We start from the raw sequence: 12,961 nt of genomic DNA on the forward strand, positions 1-12,961 counted from the left end.
CCCTAACACATCAAAGGCTGGAGTTTGAACACATGGCACAATCTAAAACAATTTTTTTTTTTTTTCCAGCACGTGAAACTTTGGTCCAACGTATCTGCATTATCATTAAAATGTTCTGTCTTGTCCAGTTATAAGGAAGAAAATAACTTTGTTATAATTTTTTTTATTATTCTTTGCATTCAGGAGGAAAAAAAAAAAAAAAACGTCCCGTGGACACAATTGGAAGTGTTCCTCCGTTCCATCATCTCAGTGCTCTCCTGCTTAAAAAAACAAAAAAGAAAACTGCTTTTGCTTGTTCAGATGGCCATAGACACCTGGCAGGTTCAGCGGCAGTTGTCTGAGATAAAAGAGGACCGCCGTTTTTGGTGCCTCGAATTCAGTGCACAGCAAAAATCAGTAACGTTCCCCCCCCTGCCCCCCCCCCGTATGTCTTTTCATTTCATTTTCCTACAAAAAGAAAAAAGCAAGACCTCCATGCATAAGTCCTGATAGTTGTGTGGTTTTTGTTTTTCGTCGTAATTTTTTTTGTGGTGCTTAAAATTGAATCCCGGCATATTTTATTTTTTCAACTGAAAATAAAAATTAAAAACTGAAAAAAAAATAATAAAAAAATCAGCAAATGACAGTTAAGATTACAAACGGTAGATTAAGCTGCATTTTTGTTGAGCGTGAGGTAAGTGTTGTGTCCTCAATGTTGCAGGTTCCCAGAGTTTGATACGTACAGTTTTTTTTTTTTGTATTTTTTTTTTGCTAGTTAAAAAAAAAAAAATAAAAAAATAATGATAAAACAGATTCCTGTAGCCAGGCAGAAAGGCATTGTTGGGCGCAGGAGGAGGGGCCCTGCAAATGCCTAAAATATTATTTTTTTTTAATTTTTCGACCTGGCTAAAAAAAGTACCCCTGAGTGCCCGTAAAACGCTTCGTCCAAATAATCCTCGATTTAGCCCTTCTGCTAAAAGCTGCCCGCTTTTAATTCTGAAGAGGAGAATGAGAACAGCACACGCGGGAGAAAAAACGCGACCGCTGAACTGACGAAACTCTAGATGTTGTAGAGATCAGGCTTTAGGTACACGTGGTCCCTTTCTTCGCGAGAACAGCGCCCCCGTCTGTCCCAACATCCAGCAACAGAATAGGAGGGACGTTCAAAGGTTTGGACTGCATCAAAAAAATTTTTTGTTCCTCTTTAATCAACTCTGTTCTTATTATCCGCTCAACATCTTTTTTATTTTTATCCACAACTAAAATATGTCATCTGATGGAAAAACCTGCTTTTATCCAATGTTCTCCTGTCAAAAAAAAATTTAAAAAAAGAAAAAAAAAAAAGAAAAAAAGAAAAAGAAAAAAGTACATCTGGTATTGACGGATTTTTTTTGGGCACGAGCTCCCCAGAAAAAACAGCGGTGATTTTTGGGAAGGGTGACCCCCTTCATTGACCAGTAAACATGTTGTCCACATTCTCATCGAAAAGGTTCCTGATAGTTAAATTGGCGGTAAGAATTTTCGATGAAGTTTTAAATATCGGTTGTTGACCTCTATGCACCACAAAAGTCCTGCACCCTTGCACCCATTTTTTTTTTTCCCACCCACAGTCCCATTCCCTGCGTCTCTTAAGAAAATATTCTGATAGCCTGAGTGGCAGATGCATGGCAAACGGGGCATTCGGGTTCGTTCCGCTCGCAGATGCGGACGGCGCATTCCATGCAGAAGAGGTTGTGTCCGCAGGGAACAAGTGCAGCTGTGACCTCGCTTTCGAAGCAGACCATGCACTCCCGGCTTCCCGAAACGGAGGTCCGAGTGGCGTTGATCTTGGTGAAGCCTTGAAGAGCTTCCCCTTGGCTCCTCCTCGGCAAGCTAGTAAGGCCAGATTCCGGAGACCGCTGCGTAGAGTTGGTCTGGATTGTACCGCTACTCCCGGAACGCTGTTGCTTAGTGAAAATGCTTGGCGTGGAGCTGTTGTTCTCCTGACCGCCCCACATAGGACCTCCGGTTTCGGCCACGCCGTAGTACACCTCTTGCTTGTAGTTGGGGAACAGGTATCCGTAGTTGAATTCGTTTTGATCGTTGAGCCTTGGCGTCTCGTAAACTGGTTCCGCCGGGCAGTCGCCGATGCAGCCGAGGCTGTTCTGCCGGAAAGTCGAGAGAGGCTTGCATCCGGCTGCCGTGCCGTGAACCCTCCAGCTTTCCGGGTATCGGTTTTCCATGCCGGAGTCCGGGCTGCTGGAGAGAAAGTCATTCTCGTTGTTGTACTCGAGGATTTTTCCGGTGCGTACCGCAATGTGCGTTTCTATCTCCTCCCGAGCGCGTTCCACATTTCCCGGAGCCCCGGTGATCTCGAACACGGGGTCTCGGTCGCGGCTTGGCGTGATGATGTAGGTGTTGGTCTGCTGCTGGATCCGTTTAATAGTAGCGCCCTTGGGTCCCACCACCAAACCCACCACTCTGTACGGGACTCGCACTCGGATAGTCACTTGACCGGGGAGGGTCGGGGCGCTGCCGAACGCAGTGCCGGCTTTGTTACGGGAAGCTCTGATCATAGAGAAATGTTCTGCCGCGGAAATGATCTCGCGTCTTGCCATGGCCACATCCTCTCGCCGTCCAGTCACCATGAACACTGGTTCTTCTCCCCGGACGGGCGTCTTGATGTATGTATTGGTTTTGGCCCTCAATGCCTTGATTTTGCAGCCTGGACATTGAGAGAAAAAAAAAAGAAAAAAACAAACAATTAGAACAGAATCACAAGTCATAAAGCTACACAAATATGACGCTCAACACCAACAACAAACTCCCATAACGGCAGATTCATAATTACAAAAATTGATTCAGGAGCCACATTTCAACCGAGCATGAAGATGGAAGGTTACGTGGCCTGAATGAAACCTAAAGTAGAATTCCAGGCTAAGCCTAACTAGTTATAAAAAGCAGCAGCACACTTATGAAGTCAACACTCTCCTTCTGTCAACAAGTTCTTCACCAGCACATGCCTGTCTGACTAGCGTAGAGCACCGGGGGAGGTACGGGTCAGCGTAGAGCACCGGGGGAGGTACGGGTCAGCGTAGAGCACCGGGGGAGGTACGGGTCAGCGTAGAGCACCGGGGGAGGTACGGGTCAGCGTAGAGCACCGGGGGAGGTACGGGTCAGCGTAGAGCACCGGGGGAGGTACGGGTCAGCGTAGAGCACCGGGGGAGGTACGGGTCAGCGTAGAGCACCGGGGGAGGTACGGGTCAGCGTAGAGCACCGGGGGAGGTACGGTCAGCACAGAGCACCGGTGTAGGTATGGTCAGCACAGAGCACCGGTGTAGGTATGGTCAGCACAGAGCACCGGTGTAGGTATGGTCAGCACAGAGCACCGGTGTAGGTATGGTCAGCATAGAGCACCGGTGTAGGTTTGGTCAGCATAGAGCACCAGTGTAGGTATGGTCAGCACAGAGCACCGGTGTAGGTTTGGTCAGCACAGAGCACCGGCGTAGGTATGTCTCCCTCTCCATGCCCAGGCTTCAATTTTAAACCACGGCAGCTCTTGGGACACCTGGTGCTTCATCAGTACGGCTAGATTCATCAGAAGAGATCTGGGGAAACGGGGAGGGGGGCTTCATCAGGACAGCTATTGGGACACGGGGGGGGGCTTCATCAGGAGCAGCACAGCTCTTGGGACACCCGGGTTTCATCAGGAGCCACATGGATATCAGACCACCTGGGCTTCATCAGGAGCAGCTCTCAGCACATATGGAGCTTCAAGAGCCACAAATATCTCGGGACAGATGGGGCTCAATGAGGCGTGGCTCTCAAGAGATGTGAGGCTTCATCAGCACCCGCATGGATCTTGGGACACCCGTGGCTTCATCAGGAGGGCAGTGCTCAGGATATGTGGGATTTCATCAGGCGCCAAATGGATTATCAGGATACCCGAGGTTTCAGAGAGCCACATGGATCTCGGACCACGTGGGGCTTCATCAGGAACCAAGTTGATAAGAACGACGCCGTAGAACACCAGCAACGTGAACGAGGAACAGAAAATGTCCCACCATCTATCATTATTGGTGAGACACCTCATTTTGCATAACTAGCCGTAAAGTGTATCTAAATGCCCCCCAAATTTTTTCTCTAAAATCCTCCCTCTGTGTGTACTGGCTCCTCTCAGACTGAAACGGCTTACTCTGATGTCAAGCCTCATCTAGTGATCTCCTCCCCCTCTGGACTGTCTCTGGACCCGCCCCTTTCATTCAATGGTTTTCAGTTCTTTCAATCATGACGGCTCAGCATCACATGTGGGTGATACCTAGCCTGCCTAGGAAGGCCCCACTCTCCCCCCACATGGACATCCACCCTTCAAGGAATCTTCATATTGGCACAACTCCTCCAACTGCCTGCATTAGGGCGGAGGGATCGGGAGAGGCGTTTTAAGGCTGTGATATTTTTAGTAAGCTACATACAGCAGAGGCACGGAAATTTTTGAAAAAAAAAACTACTTGTCCAGGGACTAAAATCAAGGACCCAATCTACGTGTCCAGATAAGAAAAAAAAAAGTATGTAAATCAGAGGTGATTAGGAATGTCGGAGCTTTTAAAAACAAAATGGGAGTTTTATAAACGTGTAATATTTTAAACATTGCGCGGTTTACCTCCTCCCCCCTCCGCCTGCCTCCAGCACTGCACTCGGGGACTAGCAGGGAGGAGAGACCTTGCAGTGTGATGAACATCGATTGGCTGCTCCTCAGGAAAAGGGGCGTGTCCAGCTTATCCTTTATCCCTTTTGCTGCCAGAGTCTTTTTTTTTTTTACACAAGTTTAAAAAAAAAAAAAAAAAAAAAAAAAATTTGGAGAGAGCCGACAGCTCAGACCCAAGTGGGCCCGCAGCGGGGAGAGCCGACACAATAGTGGGCCCGCAGCGGGGAGAGCCCACACAATAGTGGGCCCGCAGCGGGGAGAGCCCACACAATAGTGGGCCCGCAGCGGGGAGAGCCCACACAATAGTGGGCCCGCAGCGGGGAGAGCCCACACAATAGTGGGCCCGCAGCGGGGAGAGCCCACACAATAGTGGGCCCGCAGCGGGGAGAGCCCACACAATAGTGGGCCCGCAGCGGGGAGAGCCCACACAATAGTGGGCCCGCAGCGGGGAGAGCCCACACAATAGTGGGCCCGCAGCGGGGAGAGCCCACACAATAGTGGGCCCGCAGCGGGGAGAGCCCACACAATAGTGGGCCCGCAGCGGGGAGAGCCCACACAATAGTGGGCCCGCAGCGGGGAGAGCCCACACAATAGTGGGCCCGCAGCGGGGAGAGCCCACACAATAGTGGGCCCGCAGCGGGGAGAGCCGACACAATAGTGGGCCCGCACCGGGGAGAGCCGACACAATAGTGGGCCCGCACCGGGGAGAGCCGACACAATAGTGGGCCCGCACCGGGGAGAGCCGACACAATAGTGGGCCCGCACCGGGGAGAGCCGACACAATAGTGGGCCCGCACCGGGGAGAGTGGATATGGAGGGACAGAAAACTACTGCAGGGAAATCTTCCCATGTGGGAGGGGCAGAAAACTGCGACAGGGAACACTTCCCATAGTGGGAGGGGCAGAAAACTGCGACAGGGAAATCTTCCCATAGTGGGAGGGGCAGAAAACTGCGACAGGGAAATCTTCCCATAGTGGGAGGGGCAGAAACCTACTACAGGGAAATCTCGCCACTGTGGGAGGGGCAGAGACAAACTACCGAGGGAAATCTCCCTATAGTGGGAGGAGCAGAGACACAAACTACCGGGGGAAATCTCGCCATAGTGCGAGGGGCAGAGAAACTACCCAGGGAAATCTCCCCATTGTGGGAGGGGCAGAGACTCAAACTACGAGGGAAATCTCATCATTGTAAAAGGAGTGTATTCCTAATGCCCACCAAAACATACTGGAAAGATTTCGGACTCACCGGTACCGACCAAAATTGAGAATTGTGTGGAGTTAGAGTTCTAGGGCTTTACATAGACAACAATGCTAGCTGCTGCTTGCCAGCACTTGTCCAAAAAAATAAAAAAAACAAAACAAAAGCAATACAACCTTTTGATCAAATATGAAAAGAACAATCCCCTCTTCAGGAACGGGCGCAATTACAGGCCATTTTAAAGGCTTGAGACCAGATCTGACTCGGGCCACTCCCCCCCCCCCCCCCCCCATCATAAAGCTCTTTTTTTTTTGTGTGTCCCCTACCTGGAAGGAAAATGGTTAACAAAAAGGTGTAGAGGAGGAGCTGGCCCATGGGGGTGCTATTAATCTCCTATCACCCCCTCCCCTTACCCAGAACCCAGCCTAGGTCTCTCGCAGAGCAAACAAAACCCCTATTGTTGGCCGTCTCACGAGGGTCTCCGCGCTCTAGGAAATGAAGTCTGCTTTAATAGCCTACTAAAAGCCTCGAGGTTTTTATTGTAAGGGTGGTCACAATCCCCCCCCCTTAACTGTTAATAGAGTCGAGGGGAAAAATAGAGGGGGGGGGCTGATGGCTTGTCCTTGTACCCTCATAAAATCAGGCTCATAAACTCGCCCTCTCAAACGCTGCATTCATAAGCTCACAAAATAATTAGACAGCCGAACGCGTGTCGGTTTGACGCGGGAGTAAACAGGACCGCGACTAATTGCCGCAACCGCTCGTCGTCTGAGAAAATGGCCCCCCTCCCCCAAATTATTCCCCACTTTAACCGCTAATTTTAAAAACCGACCCCCGGCCACTTCTAAAAATAGGGCAGGCTGGTCCCAGAATAGCAATACAGGGCGAGCGTTCAACCGTCAAAATTTAGGCGACATTCCTTTGGTGTTTTTGTTGTTTTTATTACTTTTGGTATTTGCTCCCTCAGTGGGGTGGGGGTAGTCCCTACTGGCGATCTGAAGCTACCCGCGCTATGCTGCGTACCTTAGGGAATGTTCACACGAGATGCGATGGCAGGAGACGGAGCACTCTGATGGCTTTACGTGTGCGTCGCGGCATTGCGGCGCAGAGCGAGCTTTTAAGAGAAAAAAAATTCACTCGTTGCCTTCCTTGAACCTTACACGCGCGTTGATAAAATGCTGCCTGCCTCACTTTGTTGGTGTGACCGGTCGCAAAACAGGGCCTAGACCATGCCTAGGGGACCAATGGAGCCCAACACGTGGAATCAATAAGCTCCAATAGGTTTCCTCCTCCCATGCTCCTCTCCAGGTCTCCTCCAGAGCTTCCCCCATCCTCTGGAACTCTCTACCCCAATTTATCAGACTATCGCCTACCCTGCTCACTTTTAGGCGATCTCTGAAAACCGATCTCTTCAGGGAAGCCTATCCTGCTCTCAGCTAATAATGGAATCTTCTACTCTTCCAACCAGTCCATCCCCCACAGTTACTACCTTTTGTACCACCAGCCGCTCCCTCCTAGATTGTAAGCTCCCAGGATCAGGGCCTTCCTAATCCTCTTGTATTGAACTGTATTGTTGATGTATTGTCTCCCGTTATATTGTAAAGTGCCGAGCAAACTGTTGGCGCCATAAATCCTGTATAATAATAATAATATGGGGTCTTCAAAGGTTCAAGTGCCCATTGCGCCAAGCTGGAAAAGTTCAAACGTTGCCGCTGGTAGCTGTCTGCGGGGGGATCCCACGTGTTGACAGTTCCACAAGCAAAAAGAAAAATTTCCAAAAGGATGCAATACATTTAAAAGCTTGTACGTGTCGAAAGGAATCTGGGCCCGTCCACACTGGATGTATTGGCCAAGTTTGCCCAACTAGAACCAAATGAATTGACATTTCAATAAAGTTCAAGACAAAAAAAAAAAAAAAAAAAAAAAAAAAAAAAAAAAAAAAAAGTGTCTGTTGGTGTGAACAAGCCCGTAAGATGGCCATAGACGGCTCGAATTCCTGCTGAATCCACTGAAATACGAACCGTGGGTGGTCCTTCAAGCACCACCTGGCCCAACTTAAAGAGGAGCTCCAGTCTCTTACTCAAAATTTCAATGAATACATCCCCGTGATCCTTACAAATCGCTGTACTTGCTATGAATATTTGGCTTCAATATTGTAATTCTAGTCCTTTCCTGGTTACTGGCCCGTGAAAATGATACCGGCGTCCGATATCCCAGCGGGGCTCTCCCGGGATATCGGACGCCGATATCCCAGCGGGGCTCTCCCGGGATATCGGACGCCGATATCCCAGCGGGGCTCTCCCGGGATATCGGACGCCGATATCCCAGCGGGGCTCTCCCGGGATATCGGACGCCGATATCCCAGCGGGGCTCTCCCGGGATATCGGACGCCGATATCCCAGAAGTCCACGGGAATCGCCTAATGACCTAATCGCCAATAAATAAAATATTGAGAATATCAATTTATTATTTGTACTGCAGTTTGGCATTAGGATCAGATTAAGTTAAAAATATGGGCGAAGGTCCACTTTAAAGCGGGTGTAAACTTTGAAATAAAAAAAAAAAAAAAAAAAAAAAAAAAGAAGAAGAACAAAAGCACATCCCTCTATAGTGTGTACTAGCCTCAAATCAAAGCACAGAGTGCGATTTCAGCCTCTCGACAGGTTATCGTGACATCATGGGGTCCCGGGAGATGGCCCTGCCTCAGCACACAGGTGGTGTCTGACAGCCTCAGTTGTGTGTCGAGTGGGGCGCATCCTCTATCTCCACTCAGGTCTCAGATTACACTCAGCGCCTTCCCTATGCTGTGCAGCGTGTGAAATCAGATCTTCACCCCCTGGCTTCTGGAGCTGAGAAAAAACCCTTGATCTGTGCATTTTAGAAGGCAGTAGAGACCCAGGAGGACTGAAGATAAACAGGTACAACTTATCTATAGGAGGATTGAATTAATCTCTGCGCATTACCAGTCACTTCATACAGTAAGTGTTTACAACCACTTTAAGTCGATGTAAAAATCAACAACTGAGCTGGGTGGAGAATGACTGACCAAGCCGTGACTGTATCCTATGGAGATGCAGTCACTGTTTGGGTATTCAAACAGTCGCAGGTGCCAAGCCGGCATTGGAGATTCCTCCATCCGCTCTGTACAGCATGAGCAGAGGAATGCATTGATTTTGTCTCGAGACGCCTGGCTGCCTATGGCTAGCATTAGAAAGCTGTTGAGCACAAGACATATCATGTAAGGGCCCATCCTGAGCCCGCTGCAGCCTTACCGCACCTCACAGCTTAGCAGGAACCCTGCTTCTGCTCCACTAGGAGAAGCCTGCTGAATTAGGCCACAAAGGATTATATAGAAATTTAGATGGAAGATAAATCTAGCGCATTGCAGGATCAATACCATCTCCCACAGTCACAAGACCATAAGTACTTGGTGGTGCCGCTCCAGGCCGAGGTGTAGAGCCACATTGGCACTCAGGATAACAGGGATACCAGCGGAAGGAACCCTCCCCCCCCCCCCGCAAAAAAAAAAACAAAAAAAAAACAAAAAAAAAAACACAACCTCACACAGAGCTACGAACATTTTAGCTTGAAACCGCTGCTCGCTGCAGCCGACCCTAGTATGGAAGTGGACATGTGAAAGCCCCAGTCAACACTGCTCCTCAAGCCTACCCCCGACATGTTTCGCCCCACCCACCAGGAGGCTTACTCATAGCTCATAGGCGGCGGGTGTGAAACATGTTAGGGGGCATGGCTCGAAGAGGGGCAATGACTGAGGAATTCACACGTACACATCCATACTAGGGTCGGCTAAGGCGAGCGGCGGTTTCCAGTTAACGTCTCCCGCACGCACGGTTCTATACAGTAGACACCTGCAGCTTCGACATGCAGCTCACATCCAGGTTGGTGAGGAGGTTACAATTACAGACACAACCTGATTATTCAAGAGAAAAAAAAAAAAAAAAAAACTCACGAATTACTCCATACCAAAGAAAGGAGGCTTGAGGAGCGGAGGCTGGTATGGGACAAAGGTACCCTCTCTCACCTATAGAAATGTTCATAGACGAAATGAGTAGCTTTCACCTCACTTACTATACGGTTGTGAGGTTCTACCGAACGGGGAAGAAGAACCATCATCTGAAAGTGCCATCATAGAGAACATGGGGGATTTCCTCAAGAGGGTTGGCCTTGAAAACTTAGGCCGTTCTGGTCACAAATTACAGATTTCTAATCTCCTTGATATCCCCCTAATATCTGTAATGCTGTTCATCCTCTGGATATCCTTCGGTCTTCTAGGTTTCCTGTTGGATTATGCTGCAGATCAGCTTCTCTCAACCGGTTTAGCAGTGAAGAACCCTTCAGTTCTTGGGGAACACCTATTAGGTCTACAGCTCATGGGACATTAGTGTGAACCTCAAGTTGTGGATGATAAAAAGAATAAGGAATGTGGAGTACTTTGCATATTTGACACCTAAGACAGTGAAGTGAGACCAAATTATTTGCAGTAATGATAATAAACCAACTATAATAGCCAGAAAGAGGCGCCCGACGTGAGGGGGCCCATAGAGAAGTAGCCTCCTCACGCCGACGGAGAAGTAGCCTCCTCACGCCGACGGAGAAGTAGCCTCCTCACGCCGACGGAGAAGTAGCCTCCTCACGCCGACGGAGAAGTAGCCTCCTCACGCCGACGGAGAAGTAGCCTCCTCACGCCGACGGAGAAGTAGCCTCCTCACGCCGACGGAGAAGTAGCCTCCTCACGCCGACGGAGAAGTAGCCTCCTCACGCCGACGGAGAAGTAGCCTCCTCACGCCGACGGAGAAGTAGCCTCCTCACGCCGACGGAGAAGTAGCCTCCTCACGCCGACGGTCGACGGAGAAGTAGCCTCCTCACGCCGACGGTCGACGGAGAAGTAGCCTCCTCACGCCGACGGTCGACGGAGAAGTAGCCTCCTCACGCCGACGGTCGACGGAGAAGTAGCCTCCTCACGCCGACGGTCGACGGAGAAGTAGCCTCCTCACGCCGACGGTCGACGGAGAAGTAGCCTCCTCACGCCGACGGTCGACGGAGAAGTAGCCTCCTCACGCCGACGGTCGACGGAGAAGTAGCCTCCTCACGCCGACGGTCGACGGAGAAGTAGCCTCCTCACGCCGACGGTCGACGGAGAAGTAGCCTCCTCACGCCGACGGTCGACGGAGAAGTAGCCTCCTCACGCCGACGGTCGACGGAGAAGTAGCCTCCTCACGCCGACGGTCGACGGAGAAGTAGCCTCCTCACGCCGACGGTCGACGGAGAAGTAGCCTCCTCACGCCGACGGTCGACGGAGAAGTAGCCTCCTCACGCCGACGGTCGACGGAGAAGTAGCCTCCTCACGCCGACGGTCGACGGAGAAGTAGCCTCCTCACGCCGACGGTCGACGGAGAAGTAGCCTCCTCACGCCGACGGTCGACGGAGAAGTAGCCTCCTCACGCCGACGGTCGACGGAGAAGTAGCCTCCTCACGCCGACGGTCGACGGAGAAGTAGCCTCCTCACGCCGATGGTCGACGGAGAAGTAGCCTCCTCACGCCGATGGTCGACGGAGAAGTAGCCTCCTCACGCCGATGGTCGACGGAGAAGTAGCCTCCTCACGCCGATGGTCGACGGAGAAGTAGCCTCCTCACGCCGATGGTCGACGGAGAAGTAGCCTCCTCACGCCGATGGTCGACGGAGAAGTAGCCTCCTCACGCCGATGGTCGACGGAGAAGTAGCCTCCTCACGCCGATGGTCGACGGAGAAGTAGCCTCCTCACGCCGATGGTCGACGGAGAAGTAGCCTCCTCACGCCGATGGTCGATGGAGAAGTAGCTTCCTCACGCCGATGGTCGATGGAGAAGTAGCTTCCTCACGCCGATGGTCGATGGAGAAGTAGCTTCCTCACGCCGATGGTCGATGGAGAAGTAGCTTCCTTACGCCGATGGTCGATGGAGAAGTAGCTTCCTCACGCCGATGGTCGATGGAGAAGTAGCTTCCTCACGCCGATGGTCGATGGAGAAGTAGCTTCCTCACGCCGATGGTCGATGGAGAAGTAGCTTCCTCACGCCGATGGTCGATGGAGAAGTAGCTTCCTCACGCCGATGGTTGATGGAGAAGTAGCTTCCTCACGCCGATGGTTGATGGAGAAGTAGCTTCCTCACGCTGATGGTCACATGAAGATCATCATGTTTACACTGGTAGCCACTAGAAAAGGCTCATGGAAGCAGATTACAAAAAATGTAACATTTTTCACTTTTTTATGGATCTAAATACAGGTTCTCTCTGGCAGCATGCACACGGCGATGTAGGGATCCGTAAACTTGCTCTGCATTCAGATCTGTAAAATCAAAATAGAAAAATCTGCGCCCACTGTCCTGCACATGAACTGGATTTTAAGCAGAATGTATATAAATATTTTTGCTAAGGTTTATATTCATACAGCGTAAAAGTACTCCACTGCCTGCATCCTAGCAACGAAGGACGACACGTGGCAGGATCTGCCTACATCTTAGCAACAAAAGGATGTACACAACAAACAGTACTCTACAGGAGCTGCCCGTGCCCTACCGAATGATGCTGGACAGCAATAAGCACCCGCATCCAGGCAACCAATAGGCTAGATTAACCTTTCCGCGTGTAAATGTTACATGTGTACAGCATTTGGGCAATGTGAAACGCAAGACCCCGCAGCCAAGTGCATGAGCCCAAAAAGCGCCCCCCCTTACATTGGGCGTCAGTGGGAAGAACGTCCCTTACATTGGGGGTCAGCGGGAAGAACGTCCCTTACATTGGGGGTCAGCGGGAAGAACGTCCCTTACATTGGAGGTCAGCGGGAAGAACGTCCCTTACATTGGGGGTCAGCGGGAAGAACGTCCCTTACATTGGGGGTCAGCGGGAAGAACGTCCCTTACATTGGGGGTCAGCGGGAAGAACGTCCCTTACATTGGTGATCAGCGGGAAGAACGTCCCTTACATTGGGGGTCAGCGGGAAGAACGTCCCTTACGTTGGGGGTCAGCGGGAAGAACGTCCCTTACGTTGGGGGTCAGCGGGAAGAACGTCCCTTACGTTGGGGTCAGCGGGAAGAACGTCCCTTA

At 50.7% G+C, this 12,961-nt stretch overlaps 1 protein-coding gene across 1 annotated transcript in view; it reads right to left on the reverse strand.

The window, feature by feature from the left end:
* Positions 1-476: 476 nt before the first annotated feature.
* Positions 477-12,961, reverse strand: part of MEX3A (mex-3 RNA binding family member A) — a 34,848-nt gene continuing 22,363 nt past the window's right edge. Inside the window, exon 2 of the mRNA XM_089664497.1 lies at positions 477-2,683. Coding sequence (XP_089520623.1) covers positions 1,608-2,683 — 1,076 coding nt within the window. The 3' untranslated portion in view covers positions 477-1,607. The remainder of the gene's footprint in view (positions 2,684-12,961) is intronic.

This window comes from Staurois parvus, unplaced genomic scaffold, assembly GCF_062004578.1.
Source record: "Staurois parvus isolate SC_StPar_1 unplaced genomic scaffold, SC_StPar_1.0 ptg001923l, whole genome shotgun sequence".
Classification (NCBI taxonomy): domain Eukaryota; kingdom Metazoa; phylum Chordata; class Amphibia; order Anura; family Ranidae; genus Staurois; species Staurois parvus.